The 21,004-nt window shown below is 40.8% G+C and overlaps 1 protein-coding gene across 1 annotated transcript; it reads left to right on the top strand.

Moving 5' to 3' along the window:
• Positions 1 to 581: 581 nt before the first annotated feature.
• Positions 582 to 20,654, top strand: LOC138969062 (uncharacterized). Its single transcript, XM_070341766.1, has 21 exons — positions 582 to 636; positions 3,222 to 3,857; positions 4,930 to 5,038; positions 5,504 to 5,620; positions 5,848 to 5,909; positions 7,872 to 8,054; positions 9,860 to 9,973; positions 10,235 to 10,315; positions 10,930 to 11,032; positions 11,416 to 11,492; positions 11,919 to 11,983; positions 12,379 to 12,530; positions 13,314 to 13,345; positions 14,289 to 14,388; positions 14,557 to 14,705; positions 15,141 to 15,321; positions 15,634 to 15,773; positions 17,851 to 17,945; positions 18,812 to 18,890; positions 19,341 to 19,449; positions 20,302 to 20,654. The coding sequence occupies exons 2-21, from the start codon at positions 3,522 to 3,524 to the stop codon at positions 20,448 to 20,450; spliced, it is 2,433 nt and encodes an 810-aa protein (XP_070197867.1). The 5' UTR covers positions 582 to 636; positions 3,222 to 3,521; the 3' UTR covers positions 20,451 to 20,654.
• The last annotated feature ends 350 nt before the right edge of the window (positions 20,655 to 21,004 follow it).

The raw sequence follows: 21,004 nt of genomic DNA, 5'->3' as shown, positions 1-21,004 counted from the left end.
TGAATCGCTCTACACCGCACATACGCACAGACAGACAGACAGACAGACAGACAGACAGACACACACACACACACACACACACACACACACACACACACACACACACACACACACACACACCACGACCATCGTCTCGATTCCCCCTCTATGTTAAAACATTTAGTCAAAACTTGACTAATATAAAAAAACACAAACAAAATAATGGGGCGCGGGGGGGGGGGGGGGGAATTGTCCAGGGGGGGCGGTTGTCGGGGGGGAAGTTGTCCGGGGGGCGGTTGTCCGGGGGCAGTTGTCCGCGGTTGTCCGGGGGGCAATTAGCCTAGAATCAATCGCCTTGCCTGAAATCGAAAGTCGCATGCAGTTCGTAAACCTGGTCAGCAAAAGATGTCCATTTTGCATTGGAAGATATAGAAGACAATAACACTCTTGTTTGTATGTCAAATGTTTGCCCGAGGGTATAGCTATACAGCGAGTTTTGTAGTCTAACACCGCAGAGGCTTTATTGCTACAATTTAGGATGTTGATACGACCCCCTACATCGTAATCGTCATGGTCACGTGGTGTGGTTGTCACATGATTGTAAATGATGGACTTGGAAGCTAAGTATTCGGCGCAATACTCTGAGAACAGACACAGGTAATGGAATGATTTGTGCATTTGATTACTTGTGATCTTTGTTGAGTTTAAGAATTTTGGCGAACTTGATCTTCCCAAGGATTACAGAACTCCGATAGCAAACACACTTTGTGTTCCCCTCAACAGCAGTTTATTTTTGCGAGGCGAAACTCGTGATTTTTGCACGGATTAGATGTTGGAATCTGCGCATCGACAAATCTTGAAAGACCGACCGGCTGTAATTACTCATTAGTAAATAGTGAATGCTTACAGAGGTGTGCTTGATTTGATGGCAGTTGCAATAACTAAAGGTCATATAGTTATATAACTCCGCAGAAGTTGTCTTATTAATCTTAGCTGCATATATGTGCCTACTATCGTGAGGACGTCAGCCAGGCGTCAGCCAAAATTAACTTCAGACTGAATGTTTCTCCGCTTATTTCAAGTGGTACAATTATCTTGAGGGAGAAAAGCATGTCAAGATCGTGCAACTGTCGATTTTACCCCAGATTCGATTTATTCGAAAAGTCGGAAAACGCACCGCGAGCGGTTATATGTCCCTTAAATAAGAAAATAAATATTTTGCGTTGAAGCTGATTTCAAAGTCAAAATACCATTTCTCATCACAAATAAGAACCCAAAGGGTGAATACATGGTCCAAAGTTCGATCAGCAGCACTTTGGAGGGGAGGGGATTAATAGTCAGTATTAAGTCTGTGTGAGATAAACAAAGCTGGCTGACGTACGTGCTCTCTATAGCTGCATGTGTTCCTGGCTGGTATAAAATTAAAATAAAAAATGCAAGGAAAAAGAAATACGATTTTTGAAGGTACATTATGAGATCTGCTGTGAAAAAAGGAAACCTATCACATGATTTGGAAAGAGTGTGTGGTGATTAAGCAGTACATTTCAAGTACTGAATCACTGACTGTGACGTCTGCTTCTCGTTCTAGGGCTGATCAGTGTTTAACAGAGACAAGTGCAAAGAAGTAATAAGAAATTTAATAATTCTGTACTTTCAAAAACATGCATGTGATCATTCTTGCAGACATCAATCCCTTTCTCTTAGAATCTTCAAATGAAAGTTTTGTAGATTATGATTTCGCTGGTGTGATTTCACACACACGTAACAACATTGTCTTTCTTCTTCTTGTTGCGTAGACGTTTGATATCGAAGCGCGGAACGTACTTCTTCTTCTCGTTGAAAATGTATTTCGGTTTACACAAATGAAGACGTGATGGTGTGTTAATGTTCACAAAATATAAAGTAGTCTACTCATCATGATAAACTCGATCTGGGTGACACTTGGGACGTTGGTGGTTCCTTCCGTGGTTACCGCTGACGTTGCCCTTCCCACAGTGTTCACACGACATCATTTACACAAGCATTGTACACCCCTGTACACTTGCACCTTCTGCAACACACACGTGCAATATCTGTTATTATCAAGTATGATTTCCATCGATATCATTCAATTTGTTTCTCTAAAACAAACACAGAAACAAGAGTTCACAGACTGACACAAACACATGGAAAATGAACAATACCTGTGTTTTCCTGTGAATCAATAATGTTAAAATGTATTAGCGTGTTTTACCTGCGGTTAGTGGACCTTTGGAGATCGCAAAAATGTGGAAATCCGTCCACGGAAGGTGAAACATATGCTAGTGCAATCTAAGTGGCTTCGTTGATTGCTGCCATCTTGGAGTCAATGAAACGGTCAGAGCATTGCATCCTAGCAACCTCAACTGAATATATGTACAGTTCATATTCACGAATTAATACCAATGCACGCTGTTTCCTTTTGCTCTCTTCTTTAAATTTCTTTCCATGAAGATAAACAAATTCTTTTCTTGTACGCTGCACTAGTTTTGGACTAATGGCGCGAGCGTTGACGTCATATGTATACAGTGTCGTCATGACGTAGTCTCGGTCATTTAACCTCGGTTTGTGTACGCAACTAGTGAAGTCTCGATTAATATGAGAGAGGGAGTCGATACACGAATTCCATTCGTCACACTGACGAATAATTTGCATGCACTTCACCAACCAGTGATGATAAATAAAGTGTGTTCAGAATTTGAAGATGATATCATTAATCTGCACATGTGAGGTTTGCCCCAGTTTTTGTGCCAAGATAAATAGCCTGCAAATATAGAAGATAATGAAAATGTCTTATCAGTGACTCACATATGAAATGCCTTGTGTCTTATTTCTTCCACTTCTTACAACATCTGTCCATTCCCACAGAAAATTGGCATTGTCCAAATGCTAGCTCTGTTACTTGATTTTAGAGATCAGTTCACTATTCCAGTACATCATCTACTAGAGTGGAGTTTCAGAAAAGTACAACTACAAGATCAGTGTGAATTTGCATGTTTACAACGACTGTATTCATACAATATGAGTTAGAATTGAAAGTTGGTATTTATATATATATTATATGTATTGAGAAAGAATATAGATTTTTCTTTCATTCTTTTTACTGTTGTGGTGACGACTATCAAGCATGTGACAGCTAGTGTAATGGTACATGTAACATGTGTGATTGTGTCATCATTATCATGACTATGCAGTTGATTTCTTTGTTCTTATCTCTTTTGCAGATGATGAGATCTGAATCCTGCATTAATACAGATATAAGAAGCTGAAATAATTAGTCACCTGCACTGTGGATATTTCCAGCAGAATTTAAACTGACAGAATTAAGCACATACTGGACAAAGTCTTGAAGCAATCAAGCGAATTTCCCATTATTTCAGGCTGGTGACTGTCTCCTTTATGCAGCATATACGAGATGTAATGCAAACTTTTTAAAAGCAAGAAAGAAAAATCATTTCCACATATCAAGTTTCCCTTACCAGAGAGGGTTTAAAAAGACATCTGAAATCACAAGACATTCAAAGATGCAAGGTGAAGGTCAAAACGGGCAGACGGCAGAGTCTGACCAGAAAAACAGAGACTACAGTGGCGGATCTTATGATTATAATCTCAAACCAGCAAAAGATGGAGATACAAAGAGAACAGGAGATGAGGAAATCTGTGTGGTGATTGAAGACGAAACAGAGTCTCGACAGATAACCAGTAGCTCAAAGCGATTGAATGGAGCTCCCAGCAGCACAGTCAGACCTCGTCCCAGTTTGGCTGCAGGTCCTCACAATCTATATGAAAGCTTTGAAAAGAGTGGTGTCGTCATACCAGAGAATGAAATTGAAGCTACCAGAATCTCCAACAATTATAAGGTAAGCATTGCTCAAATATGTGTAAATCATTTTGCTTGAAGTCTATCCTTTTGCATGATTTCCTGTGCACATTTGTTTCCATAGTGTGTGCTCAAGCAGGTGCATGTACAGTGTATAAATAGATTAAAACACACAAATGGCAGGGGGGGGGGGGGGGTAGAGGGGAGGGAGAGAGAAGCAACTTTTTAATGAAATAGGAAGGACATGCAGTCATAGAGTTCAATGTAACAGCTTCAAGCTGAAGAATAATGTTTTTGTCGAATTAACTAACTTTTGAACCGAAAGGGTGCACCGCCACATAACAACCCAAGTCCATTTTTAACTAGCCTGGATGTAGTGTCCTCTCACGTGCAGTCACTCATTATAACACATGAACAAAAAGTAAACACGCACACGAAAACACTCCACTCTAAGATATATTAGATAAAAACCGACTCATATCCCTCACAAACTGTCAAATTAACGACTTTTAACCATCAATTCACGCTCAACCCCATGTTGAAATATTGCAACAACAGCTTTTCAGATTTATAACAATGATCCCTCAACCTGTCCCGAGATCGGCCAATTGGACCTAAGAGGACGTAAAAATCAATTAGTCAGTTAGTCAGGCCTCACATGCATGTGTGTGTGAGTCCCAGCTGTCCTCCCCAAGTCTCCCGCTGCTGGCACTATTAAAGGATCAAGAGAATGCCACAAGTGCTCAGTCTGACTGCAAACCTTCAATCTTTTATGTCTATCAAAAGCCACATTGAAAGAATTTTTCATGGATTGCACAGCACAGCAACTGAAAGTAGACAAAGAAGTCGTTAGTCTACCCAGGCTCTTTGGGAGACTTGGGGAAAACAGTTGGGACATGGAAGGGACATTATCCAGGGTAGTCATTTTAGGTGGACTTGTTCTTTATTAAAACGTTAATCAACTGGACAAAAGGGTTATTCTTTAGCTTTAATGTGGATTCAACTTTGAGGAATTAGGGTCTTATTAATTGACTGGTCTTATTGATCTATTCAGTCTTAATTCATGTACATGTACTAATAACTTTTGTATGACTTTTTCTTTTCTTTTTAAGTTTGGCATGAAAATATGGAAAAGCCATGTGACTGCTCGGCCCATTGCAACAAGATCAGAAATCGTTCAAGATCTGTACTCGGATATCAACAAAGTTAAGCCATCTAGAAGTGAGTATCAAAAAGTCAGTTTTGTTATGTGTGTGTGTGTGTGTGTGTGTGTGTGTGTGTGTGAGTGTGAGTGTGTGGGTATGTGTGTAGGTATGACATTGTGTGTGTGTGTGTGTGTGTGAGTGTGTGGGTATGTGTGTAGGTATGTGTGTGTGTGTGTGTGTGTGTGTGTGTGAGTGTGAGTGTGTGTGTGGGTATGTGTGTGTGTGTGTTGTGGTGCAGAAATGAGGCCCTTGCAAACTCAAAAACAAAACGAAAACAGACAAAAACTGAAGTGAAGTGATTTTCGTTTTCTCAAAACCGTTTGGAATAAAACTATCAAATATGTATCATGTATTTATACATTCTTACGATGTGTGGTAATGAAAAGGAAGAAAATGAATTGTGTTACACATGCACGCATGCGCAGGTAATGATTGCTATTTATGTGTAACAAGATGATGTGCTTGTATTCTTTCTGAACAGTTTTGACATGTAGACCCTTCAACATCCTGTATGTGGTGATGTTTGGCTGGTGGCTTTCCCTGATCTACATTTTAATGGCTGGAGTAATGTTTCTCACTTTCATTGCCAGAGATTATGGTATGTATGCTGTATGTGTTTATTCCCTCAGCTTGTTTGTTGTTGTTTGTTGATGGAAGATAGTAGTGGAAGGATTCAGCATTATCTAGTGTTTGTGCCCTTGGAAGTGTGTGTGTGTGTTTGTGTGCACTTGTTTTTTAAAATCTTGCTGTTATTGTGCCTTTTTGAGGTGGCCATGCATATATATGAAACCAGTCACACCCAGTAATATTTCGTTTTTATTTCAGGTTTCTTTTGCTGCAAGATGGCAAAGTATTTCATCTGGCCGTTTGGGAAATTTGTGCATCAGGTAACTTTGACACACTTTTTTTTAATTTCTGGCATGTCTGTGTGCTTTGAATGGCAGTGATATCACACATGTATAAACAACAGTGTTGCATGTACAGCAAAATATTGTTTAGCTTACACCACTCCTAGTGCTTGCAGCTACAACAGGGCATTTAAACTAAATTTCAGGGCATTTCATTAAATTACATATTCTTACTCCGAATCACATATAGCATTGACGCAGTCTGAGATGCTAAGGTCTGAAAATCGCTACCCGTCTAAAAACCTTAAAGGGAAGCAACCCCACCACAAAAAAGTGTAAACGGATGCGTTGGTAAGGACGCCAGACCATGGGAGTTACCTCCCCTTGGTGTGTACTACGTCACTACCGCTCCCTGACACGTGGTAAACCATACGACTTTTTCAGCTCAGAGGAGGTGGTCATGATATTTTTCGCTCTCGTGACCGGTTTGCCTTGCTCTTTGCTCGGTTCCCTCCGTCTTATTCGCCTTCTGCTTCATTCAGCATACTCGACGGGTAACGACATCAAAAATCACAGCCATTTCTTTCTTTGACGTTTTCTGTCACAACCCAGGAGTACATGGATTTCTTGTCTTGGTTCGACAAGGACCCTAACGCAACTCTCGCTCATTGTGAGAAGATCGGTCACGCTTTTCTGGAGCTGACTTCTATCTCCCAGGCCCTTTCGGGCCGCACTCCATCCCAAGGTGTCGCATACTTTGGCATGATTTTCTTACAGTCACCTGGAGAGTTCATCCTACTCAGCACTGAGTGGACAACCTTAAAGGCGAAGATCGGGAGGAATTTTTCTCCCTGTAGGAAGATTTGATTTATGGCCTCCAGATGCGCAACTGACACTCACACCCTCCATCCAGCAAGTGTCTGGAACTGTTTAGATAAACAGTAGGACGGTGGTATCTCTGATTACTGGACCGAGAAAAAAGGGGAAGTCACTGTTTCGTTCTCTTTCGTGTCTTACTGTGAAATTGGAGACGGCCTGTAAATTAGCCTGTGGGCATAGGGAAGCTGGGTGTTGATAACTAATGATAACAGACTTGGAGAAAGAGTGGCTGTAGCACATAGCAGACATTCTTTCAAAACTGCGGCTTTAAGCACTGATCGTTCCAGGGCATTGGCATTTCCTTTCCAATAGAAAGGGGGGAGGGGGGGGGGGGGCGCAGCCTGTCTTTCCCTTTGACTCGGCTCGGGTCCTTTAATTCAGGGCTGGGGTCTCTTCCTTGGCCGTTTTACGGTCTAGGAGATTGGACGAAGTGCTGGGCACAACTTACTGGCGCTCTGACGATGTCTTTTTCAACTTTTGCCTGAGAGACATCGCGACTGTCCGGCAGGATGGTTCTCGGTCCCTTCCTGCCCTGGTGGCAGCGGGCCAGTTCCTGTCTAGGACTTAAGAGTGAGTTAGATTTTTCTTTCCCACCGCCTTGTTGAAGCTATCTGCTATATGTGATTCGGAGTAAGAATATGTATTTTAATCGAACATTTTAAAAGTAAATTTTCATTTGATTAATATACTTACCCGAATCACATAGGTTATGCCCTCCCACCAACCCCGCTTATGGTTTTTAGTTTCTTTAAAAGCCGTATGATTTACCACGTGTCAGGGAGCGGTAGTGACGTAGGACACACCAAGGGGATGTAACTCCCATGGTCTGGCGTCCTTACCAACGCATCCGTTTACACTTTTTTTGTGGTGGGGTTGCTTCCCTTAAAAGTTTTTAGACGGGTAGCGATTTTCAGACCTTAACATCTCAGACTGCGTCAATGCTATATGTGATTCAGGTAAGTGTATTAATCAAATGAAAATTTACTTTTAAAATTTTTGATTTAACATGGAGAGAACATATAATAAGAACTGTGAACTGCAGGAATGCATGTGCACTGTTTGATCATTCATTAGTTAGTACACCTGCACTTTTATTATTATGCATGACCTTGTTGGGGACAGGTGCACCATGTTCCACTGGGTTCTGTGGCTCACAGCTACAAGGGGTTAGGACCACAGAGAAGCAGGAGTTTAGATGATGAAGACCAAGCCTTGATACCTAATGGAAACAACAACACACTGTCGGCATCTTACACAGGAGATACCAGAAAACCAAGCTCACCGAAGAGTCATTCTTCTTACTGGGTGAGAGTCTTTTTGCTGATTGTTATACTCCTTTTTAAAGCTTTGCCTGCTCCCACCCTATAGGAAAAAATTTCTGGCCAGTCTGACGTTAAGATGACGGAAGGTGACCTGCTGAATCATAGTTAAAACACACATGCCTTGGTATCAAGTTGTGTATCAATATCTGTACTAGTTTGAGCATGCTTGTGAAACTGTTTCATAGGAGGTCGATTTTGATTCAGGAAATAACCTACCTCATGGTTTTTATATTCAATGTAAATGTGTTCAAGCGTTTAAGTGTGTAGGTGTGAGTGTAAATGAAATATGTATGTGGTGTTACCACAAGAAATGTATGTTGTCCATCTCAGGAAAGTACATGTTTCCCATAGGCCATGACTGCTCCCCAGGAGCTATTGAAGATTCAGAGTGGTTTCTAGGGGAATATTTCCTTGTAGCTAGGGGAATACGTAGAGGTTACACGCCGAGTCTCAGTGATTATCAAAAATAATGGTCGAAGTTAGCGGATCATGAAAAATGCGAGCTTTAGCGAGCTTTTTCATGACCGCGAACTGAGACCATTATTTTTTATAATCACTGAGACGAGGTGTGTAACCTCTTTATTCCTCCTTTCTTCAGTTATTCAAAGAAAAGAGGAGTTTTTTTGCGAAAGTTTGATCGAATCCTATTCTCTCAACCAGTCAACCTGCGCAGGCGATCGATTAATGCGCGGTTGTATAGTTCCGTGCAAATTATTCCATTCTGTTAACACTTCTTGTCAGTTTTCCTATTTTGGGCTAAAATCAAGTACACAGATATGCTGTTATTCTGCCGTGGCGGCAAAGGCAGATATTGTGTGTTCTGTATATGTTTTAGTATCGCTTAGGATAATGTTTTTTTCGTCAAATGGGACTAGCAGACGAACTTTTGCACCCGTGTTCCAACGTTAAAAACTGTAGGAAGTTCAGTTTTCTGGGTAAAATAGTGTATGAAACCCCTTTATGTTGTTTAAATTGATGAGATGTGTGCATTTGGTTGCGTGTGATCTGTTTATTAAATGAAATATTGTTGAAAACTGACCGTCGGATTGCAGTCTGTTGTCGAAGGAACTGAGTGAAAAGAAGGGGAACTACTCTTGTCGCTAGACAAAGTATGAGTTACTTGCCTTGGGAAATTGCTTGTGATGAACGGCTTGACGGCACGGCAGATGAGATTCAGAAAACAACCGAACTCATGGATTTTATATGGAGATTCATGTGTTCAGGCCTGTAGTTGTTAATTTAAATGCGGTATGTTTGTATTGTTTGCTCCAGAGATGTATACTTCGTACATTAGAGCGTTCGGAACTTTTCAGTCGCAAAAAGTAGTACCGAAACAGAACAACCTCTCAACCCATTGCACTATCGAGGATTCAGGCTGTTGCTGGGTCGTTATTTGTTTGGTTGCTGGGTCATTATCGAAAAATAACTACCCCTACAAGTTTACAGAGGTAAAGAAGCAGAGGGGGGAATAAAATGAATTATACACACCTCTTCTAGTTTACAGATGGAAAGAAACGGGGTGGTGGAATTGTTGTTCTTACAGTGCTGTCTGGTACACATACATCTCACAGAAAAAACACATTGGATTTTTAGTCAAAGTCAAGTCCGGTATCTAAATTGTTAGAGGCAAAGAGTTATCGCAAGAAAAAGCGAAGGTAAAAGTTAGGTGCACCAAATATTGTCTGTTTTGATTACTTAACGTCCCAGTATCCTGCATGAATGCTTTTCTTCGAGTAATACATTGCAATGCACAGTTTATTTATTTGTTTGTTTGTTTGTTACTTGCAGAAGGAGCCCAAGACCTACATATGGTTACTGCTGGGAATTCCCATTTTGTGGCCAGTCCATGCCATAGTTTGGTTTCTTTCTTGGTTCCTTGTTGTCTCCATTCCAGTTGCAAAAGTGAGTTGATTTGAAACACAGTAGTCTCTCATTTGAAATCTAAGGGGAAAAGTCTGAGAAGAAGTCTTAAAATGAACGTAAAACTGGCTCTTTTTGTCTCTTTATTCTTGATTTAGAACATTAGCAGTCTGTTTCAGATTTTGTGTGTGCTTAATTTATACATGTAAAAACAATGTAAATGTCGGTGAGTAGAAAAATGTTTTGTGTTAAGGTTCCTTTCTTACGCTAAGCCGTTGTTCACAGCTTTTCTTCGGGTTGCAGGTGAATTCCAAGGTGTTGACAAGAATACTGTTCATGGCTCCCACAGAAATACACGTTGAAGACCAGAGCGTGTTGACGCTGGTAAGTGGCCAATAGATACTTCATTTTTTCCATTTCGTATTTATCCCGTTGCTTGGAAATTCAGTTTGCTTCCTCCCAGTAGAACACACGTGGGGAAAACAAGCATCCCGGTGTGTGTGTGTGTGTGTGTGTGTGTGTGTGTGTGTGTGTGTGTGTTTAGATGCAATCATGCAGCCACCTGAGACATGGATACCATCTCTGACTCTTGAGTCATCACATAAACTTGGCCAGTGTCTGTGTCGGCCTGAATTTGAATCTGTGACCTGACAATCACAAGATCCCAAATTACCAGATCCCCCCCCCCCCCCCCCCTCCCACTGAGAGTTCAAATGTTGCTGGAAGTTTGTGTTTTAGCTCTCAAGATTTGCATTTGGCAGAATGGTCAAGGTCTTCGACATGCCCTGGCGATGATAGGGACACGAGACACAGATACCGTCTCTGAGTCATCATATACACTTGACCAGTACTGTCTCTCCCAGTCTGAATGGGGGTGGGGGGTCTTAAACTGAGGCAGGGGAAGGTCTTGAATTGAGGTGTGGGGGGGGGTCTTCAAAGTGGCTGTTTCACTGTGTTTTATATGCCTGACATGTGTGAGCTTTGCTGTGTACTGGCAGAACCCCCAGAAGCGGTACAGTGAGATTGTGATGTACACGCACCAGGCATTCAACTTCTACTACTACAAGCTGACGGTGGATGGGGTCAACGTTATCCTTGTCAGTATCCTTTTGCTCTGCAAACAATGTGTTGTGGTTTTTTTGTTTAAAAAAAAAATCTGGTATGTGTGTGAATTTTGTGTGTGTGTGGGGGGGGGGACACATGTCTCAGGAAGTCGTTTTGGCTGTTCTTATATATATATTTTTTTTTATCGCGGACTTGATTGTCTGAGACTAGCTAATTTTATGCAGGCTTACTTATTGAACTCTTCTGTAAACCATCTTGAGGAAAGATAAAATGCTAGAAGCAAATGCTTTTCATAAAAAATGCATTGATAACATTTTCTTTGAAAAAACCCATCTTTGTCAGATTTGACATTTTTTCTGTTGATTTCTGCTCAGCAGTTGCTATTACACTTACCAAAGTTGTTCTTTAACCCATCTAAGATTTGCTGCTGTTCGTTGTGTTGTCCATTGTTCTTGGCTATGCGGATGAAGACAACGTTGTCACAGATTCTGTAACGGTGAGTATCACTGTCTTGAATTCTCTTATCCTCTTTCCTCTTTTGTCCATCGTCTTGCTGATTTGTTTCTCTTTGGTGTTTTTTCTTTCTACTTTTTTTGATTGTTTTTGGGTGAATTTTGATAGATCTGTCCGTTTAGATACATGTACTTGAAAAAAACTTTGAATTATATCAGCTACATTGTCTTAAGGCACAGTGTTTACTCAGAGAATACAGACATAAATTGAAAGACACAGCTTGAACTTCTTGTTTCACAGCAGGAAGCATGCAAAACAGTTGATGAAATAAATGTTCACACTTGAAATTGAGTTTGATTTGCTGAAACAGGATGAAAAGAGTGCATGGAATAAAGCCATGATCTTGTTAAGAGTGTTCTTTGTTACCAACAGCACCATTTCATGCCATGTTTTTATTTTCTGTTGGCAGAAATGCATTCTGGGAGTGCTTGCAATTGTTCCGCTGACATATTACATTGGAATGGGAATCACCAGGTAGGATTTTATAAAACAGAAGAGTTTAAGTGCACAGCAGTCCTTTTTCTATATCCTATGAATGAGAACAGTATAAATTTGTGACGTTAAAATTTTTTAAATTTTTTTTTAGATGTGTGCTTTCAGATACACTTTTTTTTATTTCAAACATTGTGTTAGTTATCTCTGTCAATGAGAGAATGTTATTGAGGATTGCCAATCTTATCTGCCAGTGACGATTCATTTTTTTGTGCATGTTTGTTTTCGTCTCTAATCGACGCTTGATGTGGCTCTACGCCACACTCAAGCATGAGCAGAGTTCTGTCAGTATCACAAGTAGTCAATAAGTTTTTCAACATTGGATGTGAGCTTTTGTTAGAGTCAGCAATGACAACAATACCGATGGATTGTTTCAGCATCTCTGCCCAGAGCAGCTTTGCAGTGGGTGCCATACTGAATGCCACATTCGGGTCGATGGTGGAAGTGATTCTCTTTGTCATCATGCTCAAAAAAGGCCTGGACACAGACCAAGAGTGCTATGCAGAGCTTGTCAGATCATCTCTTGCAGGTAATGAAGACAGAATGTAGCTGCTTGAATATGGAACGGTACACGTGACGGGCGCAGTGGCGTGGTGGTAAGACGTCGGCCTCCTAATCGGGAGGTCGTGAGTTTGAATCCCGGTCGCTGCCGCCTGGTGGGTTAAGAGTGGAGATTTTTCCGATCTCCCAGGTCAACTTATGTGCAGACCTGCTAGTGACTTAACCCCCTTCGTGTGTACACGCAAGCACAAGACCAAGTGCGCACGGAAAAGATCCTGTAATCCATGTCAGAGTTCGGTGGGTTATGGAAACACGAAAATACCCAGCATGCCTACTCAACGAAAGCGGAGTGAAGCTGACTATGCTCTCAGAGTATAGTGTGGGGAACCCAAATGGGCAAACGAGCTCACACGTAACCAGACAATTCTGGAACGCTGAAGAAGAAGAACAAGAAGGAACGGTACACAACTGTGGGTAAGCGGGATTTTAGGAATGAAGCAGAAGGTTATCCTTAGGTGATTCTGTGATGTCGAAGAAGTGGGTTTTTTTTTTATGGGGGGGGGGGGGGGGTGAGACAGAGAGGGAGGAAGCTGAGAGAGGGTTGGTTGAGGGTTAGAAATGGGGATGGGGGTATGTGATTAGATTTTGTGTGTGTGCTAAAGATAGAATTCTCTTTCACAAACTGTTACTTGAAAAAGTTTAGCCTTGTCATTATTGTTGGTCAATTCACCAAAGTAAGAAATAAGCGCAGACAATAGAAATGAAGTCTAGTATGATGAAAACACTGAGCTGTAATATGTTTTGTCCACAGGTGCAATCCTCGTCAGCATACTCTTTATACCTGTAAGTAAAACAAGTTTTGAACTTTCTTGTTTATTTCAGTAAAAGCAAATTGTTCCGGTAATTAATATTTTTAGCACAAAATTAAACCAATACAGTGGAACCCCCCTTTTAGGACCTCCTACAATCTGAGAAAATCGGGTCTTAGAAAGGAGGGAGTCCTAAAATTAATGGGGGTAAATTTACAGGTTAAGAACAGAAAGTCTGAGAAAACAAGGTCTGAAAAAGGGGGAGTCTGAAATTGGGGGTTCTTAAAAGGGGGGTTCCACTGTATGACAAATCAGAATGAAAGAAGAAAAGTAAATGGAGTATTGAACTGAAAAAAAAAATGCACACACAGACACACACACACAGTGCACACACACACACCCCCACACACACACACACACATGTTTGGACTGCTCTCATAGTGAGGACTTGCTAATACACACACGGATAGTGCCTTTGTAGTGCACTTGCACTACAACGGCACTGGGTGCAGTGCCTTTCTAGTGCACTTGCACTACAACGGCACTGAGTGCAGTACTCGCTCCGGCATCGAAGAATTTTCACTAAAAAAGGCACAAAATTTGACCTATTTCGTCGCCTATAGAGGACGGAAAGAATGTCATTTTGAACATTGTTATGACATTCTTTCCGTCAAAAAAGTCAACTTAACGGGAAAAAAGTCCTCACACTGAGTGAGGACTTCTGTAGGACCTCAGTGTGTAGGTGTGTAGACCACCTAAGACCTCACTATGAGAGCAGTTAAAACACACACACACACACACACACACACAAACATACACATATCAAAATTGCAGGTTAAAGTAGATTTTGAACAGTAAGAGTGTGCTATGTTTCTTTTTATGAAATACCAAGATGCTCTGTGCGTGTGAGTGTGTGTGTGTGTAAGTGTGTGTGTGTGTTTATGTTAATGTACATGTCTGTATGTGTGTGTTCACAGGGAATCTCCATGATAATGGGAGGAATCAAGTACCGCACTCAATCCTTCAACCCCAAGTCAGCCAGCATTAGCACAGCTCTACTCTTTGTTTCCATTGCAGGTATTATAGTTTATACGTTTTGAATGGCAAAGAAATTCTGTTCCTTAAAGAGTATTTGTAGTGTTGTTTGCAACATTAGTAAACTCAACTGTAGAGTATATAGCAACTGCATGATCTTGAGAGGGCAGTTCCACTGACTGTAACGTTTATTTTCTTTGTAATTTCCAGGAGTATTTTCTCCCACTCTTTTCTCCTCTCTGTACGGCCATCAGACGTGTGAGGATTGTCAAGAGACGTATGGTCCTGCAACTCTGCAACCAGTTAACCAGTCCAGCAACTCTTCTGGATACTACTGCAAAGTCTGCACATCATCTGTGGTCAGTTTTGTGTGTGTGTGTGTGTGGGGGGGGGGAGGGGAGTTGGTGTGTGTGCGCACATTTGGTTGATGGGGGATGCATGTGTGCATATGTTTGTCTGTATGTTTGTGTTATTCATTCACTTTAAACTGTTAATGATTTGTTGTTGTTGTTGTTGTTGTATGTTTTGGCATTGTACAATATAAAAGGGCAACCCCCCTCTCTTTATTAAATGTAAAAAAATCAGAGAAAGTCAGGTCCAAAACAGAAAATCTGAGGAAGCAAGGTCTTCGTAAGGGGGAGGTCTTAAGTTGGGGGGTCTTGAAGGGGGGAGGGGGGGTCTTGAAGGGGGGAGGGGGGGGAGAGTGTTCCCCTGCAGTGGTAAAGCACTTTGAGCTATTTAGGGGACTTGCATTGTAGAAAAGTTATTTATTATTTTGACTTTCTTTCGCCCAGTTTGGACCTAATGGAGACAGGACTCTTTATGACAACAAGGTGAGACCGTTGGTCTACTGCTGTGCCATCATTCTGCCGCTGGCTTACATTGTCGGGCTGGTCTTCAGCATGAAGACGCACTCTGCTGAAGTTTATGAGGAGTTTGAAACACATCTCAAAGAAGAGATCGAGCTTGGTGCAGGTATGATGTGTGTGTGTGTGTGTGTGTGTGTGTGTGTGTGTGTGTGTGTGTGTATTGTTCTGAGTGAGACCCTTCTTTGATCACTGTGATGTTAACCCCCTGGCATTAAGAGCATGATCATCGTGCTCCTGTGTGATGTGGCCATAACTCTTTGCACTGACACCATCAGATTTATTCATATCAATTGTTCAGGTCATTTGCCTGTTTCATCTCGGTGGCGTATTGTCAAGAGTGTGGTCATCTTGGTGCTGGGTTGCACAGCCATTACTCTGTGCGGTAACATCATCTTAACGTTTTATTCATATTGCACAGGTCACTCCCATGGTTCAGCCCAGTGGTCTCGTGTGAAGAGTGTGATCATCTTGCTGCTGTGTGCGACAGCCATTGCTTTGTGTGGTGACATCATCTCCAATAACATACAACCTCTTCTGGAAAAATCAGGGATATCAGAGGTAGTTTCAGCCCCATTTCATTTGTACTACAGTACTGCCTGCCCCAAAAATCTTAGTTTTGGTCTTGAAATGCTTACATCTGTTAAACCAGTAGACCAACTGACATGTATTTTTGGCTCACGAAGTGTAGCCAATGCGTTCGTAACTTTGTCTGTCTGTGCGTGCATGTGTGTGTGCGTGTGTATGTCTTTGGTAGAAACTTTAACATTTCGTCATTTGAAGACGTCACATTAACACTATTGTGACTAGCACTGCCACGGCGTTAACGTCCTGCCTGCCCAAGCTTGCCACCAAGAAACTTCCCAAAAATCAGTAACTGTAAAGAAATCTGTCTAGCAAGCTTGAATTAAGTCCAATCACCACCAAATTTTGTGTACTAATTCAAAAATGGATGCCCAGTTCAGTCGTGCTATTTATAAGTTTGTCACGCGATTTGTTTTAGCAAAGGGGGGTGAAAGGGGGATAATTTGTGTTTTTTAACGTTTTTTTGTGTGTGTTTTATTTTCCACTGCTTTTTTTAAAAGTTATTTTTTAACAGAAAGTATTATAAATAATGTTATAACCAAACAAGGTGTAAAACCTATGAATTAGCTGAAATATTGTTAACATTGTACACAGAAATAAGGAGACAGTACAAAGAAAAAAACAAGCAAATCATGCATTCACTCACAGCATCCTGACTCAAATGAAACAAAACTGTAACACTCACCAAATGATGTCTAGGTAATCCATATTGAATATAAGTCACATTTTCACAACAAAGTACCAACTGTACACCTATGAACAATTCCAAAAGGATTTGAAGGCTCCAGCCATCCATGGTTATCAGTGCTGCCACGCCCCCATAGCTCCTGCACGATTCCGAGATACATGTTCGTCTAGCAGTATCACCCCCTACCACGTGTAGTTTGCCGACTCGTACTAGCAACAACGGGACTGTTTCTTCCTCAATATCACTGCTATTATCGCTTTCTTGAGGCTAAAACGACACGATGTATCATGATCTACAGGATCCTCAAGATCCAACATCCGGAGAATCTCCTCACGTGACAAGGCTCGCCTTCGATTCATTTTTTTTGTTCGAAAACACCACGCAAATCTGCACTAATTTGATCAAGCCGGAAGAGAAAACCACGTGTATCAAGGGAAACAACTCAATTTATTGCAATCTTCAAAAACCGGGAAGCAATCACGAGTCTTGTACCTTGTATGACTGGTACTGAAAAATGCGCGTCCCGTCCATGGGCGTGTCAGCGCGGTTACTGATTTATCAGTGTCCCGTCGCGAAAGTGTTAAGGCGTAAGAGGGATAGACGTCACGCGAAGGAATTTCTGAAAGTCTTGGTCATTGTTATCTTGAGCGGGCCGAGACTCTCTCTCTCTTTCTTTCAACTTCAGGCCCTTCAAGCGTTATTATTCTGATTTGTTTCGTTTTGGTTTCATTTTTCATTGCTCATTTTTCTTTTTGATTTATCTCCCTTTCCCCCTTCTTTTGCGCTTGGAGGACATCATCTTCTCTGATAAGTCGTTTTGATATTTGTATTGTTATTTTCATTTTTTTTTAACCTGTTCACGACCATTAGGTCCAAACGTTGTTCATTGTCATTTGTTTGTATATTTCGTTGCGAGTCCAGAATATTAGGTATTACTCTTAGTCGTGTCCCTGTAAGTAGGCTACATGCAGACAGACAGATCTAGATCTAGTGTCTCGCTTTCTTGCACAGTGTCACCTATGCTTACTGTGTGTGTGTGTGTGTATGTGTGATGGAGTGATTGAGTTTGTGTTACTGTTTGTCTATTTCTTACGTGAGCCTTGAAGGCTTCGCCTCTTGTTTTTAATGGAAGCTACAATAGCCATTCTTTTCGTTTTTGATTTATTCCAAGCCAGTTTATTAACTTTCTGAAAGTTTTATGTAACAAAAGCTTTGATCTAACATGAAAAACTGTTAAGTGCAATCAGAACAGGTAGGACAAATAGGTTGACGATTTTTTTTCTTACATTTTCATGTACCGGAAATTTCTGGTTAATGCGAACACTGCATTCTCATCTTGATTTCAGTATTTTGATGGGATTTCAGTATTTCATAGGTGTGACAATGCTGGCGCTTGTGGCAGAACTTCCAGAGGTTGTGAATGGCATTCAGTTTGCTCTGCAGAACAACGTCAACTTGGCGTAAGTGTTAATCACAAACATGTTGTTTTTGGTGTGTCTATTTGCATACATTGCGAACGTGATTTTGTTAAATTAGATTTTGTTCAGTTTTGGAATATAGTTGCACCTGTGTGATGTGGCCATACATAAATCTGTAAGACCATACATAAATCTAGGAAAGTCAGGTCTTTATAAGAGACCGAGAGTTTTAAAATGGAGATAAATTTGCAGGGGTTATGAACCGAGAATCTGAAAAAAGTGAAATCTTAAAAGGGGAGAAGTCTTAAATTGAGGAGTCTTTTGAGAGGGGTTCCACTGTATTAAAATTGTTGTTTACACATTTTTACATATGTGTACTTGATTTTGTTAATTTTCTGAAGAGTCATTTTGGTATGTGCCGACTTGTTACTACCTTACCTGGCTTTATAATCATAGCATGCCTCATGATTGTGGATGCTGTTCATACTAATTGACCTGGAAGATGAAGGCATAATTAACAGCTAACAAAATGAATACATGTACAACATCAAAAATCACACATGCACTTTTCTGCAAAACAAGATTATGATTTTTCTATGTGACAGATATAGAAATCTGAGTCAGATATGCAATGCTGTTGAAAGTGTGAATACAGAAGACAAGAAGGAAACTCTGTTAAGAATCCAAATCTGTTAAGAATCAAACTCTAAGAATCAAACTCTGTTAAGAATTAAACTCTGTTAAGAATCAAACTCTGTTAAGAATCAAACTCTGTTAAGAATCAAACTCTGTTAAGAATTAAACTGTTTGTCCTCCACTAAGTAAACTTTGTGGGTGTCCATAAGCAGTGATGTGTTTGCATTTCGATTTGAAAGTTTGTGAAGTACCATGTCTGACTATCATTGCAGGATTGAGATAGGCAGCTCTACAGCTATACAGGTGTGCCTGGTGCAAGTGCCTATTCTGGTGCTGATCGACGTTATTTATGTGAGTAGACTTGTAAACATTGCCACACATCAACCGCCAGAGTGTCAAATTTAATAATATATACTCTAGAACTAGAAGAACTCATCCTATTTCATGCTTTGACTCATCTACCCAGATAACTAAATAAGTAAATAAATAGATAAGTAAATAACTGAAGAAATTGAGAGAAATGGGCAAATATGTAAATAAGAAAGAAAGAAAAAGAGAGAGAGAGAGAGAGAGAGAAAGAGAGACAGAGAGAGATAGATATATAAGGAAATAAATTTAAGATAAATATTTAAATAAAAAAACATGTTCTAAAGCACTTTTATTGTAGAGATAATAATGTTATATTCCTCCTTTATGCCACTCCGTTTGGCATTGGTGTGGTGACTGTATCATTTAATAAACAAATTATCAGATCATTTGTTCAGTTATTATAATAGCTTTTTTTCTCTCTCACAATGTCAGCCAATGGGCTTCCACCTGATATTTGCTGAAGTTCACTTCTGGGCTGTCATCTTTTCCGTCATTTTCATCAACTACATCTTTCAGGATGGAAAAAGCAACTACTTTCAAGGTATGTAATATAAAGAGTCTTTGCATTCCTTGGTGTTAGGTTTTCTGGTTGACGGGCTGTCTAGCAATTTATGGATGGAAAAATTGTGTTTTTGCTTTTGAGAATTAATGTTTGTAAAGTTCGGGCTTTAAACAAACATGGAAAAGTAGAAAATGTCAAATGTCTCCCAAAAAATGTCATATATTTAATGCAGTGCTAATTTATTTCCTGCATTGCATGCACTGCATTTGTTTCCAGCTCCCCCAGTTTTTCAGAATCAAGTCTGGCTGTGTGACTGCATGTTTTGTTTGATGGGCATTTGATGTTGTTTAAACTCACTGTCGATGGGCGCAGTGGCCTAATGGTTAAGACATCGGCCTCGCAAGGGGAAGGTCATGGGTTCGAATCCCGGCTGCGCCGGTGGGTGACGGGTGGATATTTTTCTGATCTCCCAGGTCAACTTATGTGCAGGTCGACCTGCTAGTGTCTTATCCCCCTTCGTGTGTACACACAAGTACAAGACCAAGCCCTCACGGAAAAGATCCTGTAATCCATGTCAGAATTTGGTGGGTTATAGAAACACGAAAATACCAAGCATGCAACCCCTGAAAGCGGCATATGGCTGCCTAAATGACGGGTTAAAATAGTCATACACGTAAAATCCCACTCGTTCAAAAGACACAAGTGTGTGAGGGAGTCTCAGCCCATGAACGCAGAAGAAGAAGAGAAAGAAACTCACTGTCACTTAGGTATGAGCCATAAAAGTAACTGTGTAGCTGCAGACTTCCCTGTCATAATAATTTAATTAACTTCTTCTTTTATTGTTACCTCTCTCTGTGTGTATTATCATGAAATGTTACTGTGTGCTTGCAGGCTTCATTGTGGTAGTCATCTACTTTCTGCTGATGGCAATGTATGCCTTCACACAGCCGCCAGACAATGCTGTCTGCTCAAGCCAACATGCTACAGGTGGAAACACTACACTCCCAACCACAGTTGCACCAAGACTTCAAGAGTTATAGCAGTTTGTGAAAACTCTCGGCTGTGGACTGCTGTATACAGCTACGAAAATGGTAGCAGCTATATTTTCTTCATCGCCATTCACTCAGAAATCAACTCAGAGTCTTCAGCTGTATAAAACTGGGGACTGCTGTATACAGCTACGAAAATGGTAGCAGCTATATTTTCTTCATCATCATTCACTCAGAAATCAACTCAGTCTTCAGCTGTATGGAGGTCTCCCTTTTGCGTACTTCGGAGCGGTGTCACGTGATACGCAGAAATGGGTTGGAGGGCAAGAAGCGGAACGGCTAGTAGCGTCAGTGCGCCGCTCGATGATTCGGGAGTGTTTTAATTGAATAATGTCAAAATCAGGAACAAAAACGGTCGACCAGCCAAAAGAGAAGTACATTACATCATTGAGTGACGTTGCTAAAGTGCGATACTTGGAGAAATTGACCGAAGCTCTTTAGTTTCAGACTACATATAATTTCTGCTTCAGTGTGTGTGCATGAGTTTTCATTTTGTTATTATTCAAGAACTTGTAGTTCTATTTCTAACTTTGTATGTTTATGTG

This window comes from Littorina saxatilis, linkage group LG6, assembly GCF_037325665.1.
Source record: "Littorina saxatilis isolate snail1 linkage group LG6, US_GU_Lsax_2.0, whole genome shotgun sequence".
Classification (NCBI taxonomy): Eukaryota; Metazoa; Mollusca; class Gastropoda; order Littorinimorpha; family Littorinidae; genus Littorina; species Littorina saxatilis.
The sequence above is the reverse complement of the archived record's forward strand: the minus strand, read 5'-3'. Positions and strand labels throughout refer to the sequence as shown.

Coding starts and splice junctions, on each gene's coding strand:
- LOC138969062 (XM_070341766.1), top strand. CDS start 3,522: ATGCAAGGTGAAGGTCAAAACGGGCAGACGGCAGAGTCTGACCAGAAA. Junction 11,033..11,415: donor GGTCAACGTTATCCTTGTCA/GTATCCTTTTGC, acceptor AACCCATCTAAG/ATTTGCTGCTGTTCGTTGTG. Junction 14,389..14,556: donor ACTCTTTGTTTCCATTGCAG/GTATTATAGTTT, acceptor TGTAATTTCCAG/GAGTATTTTCTCCCACTCTT.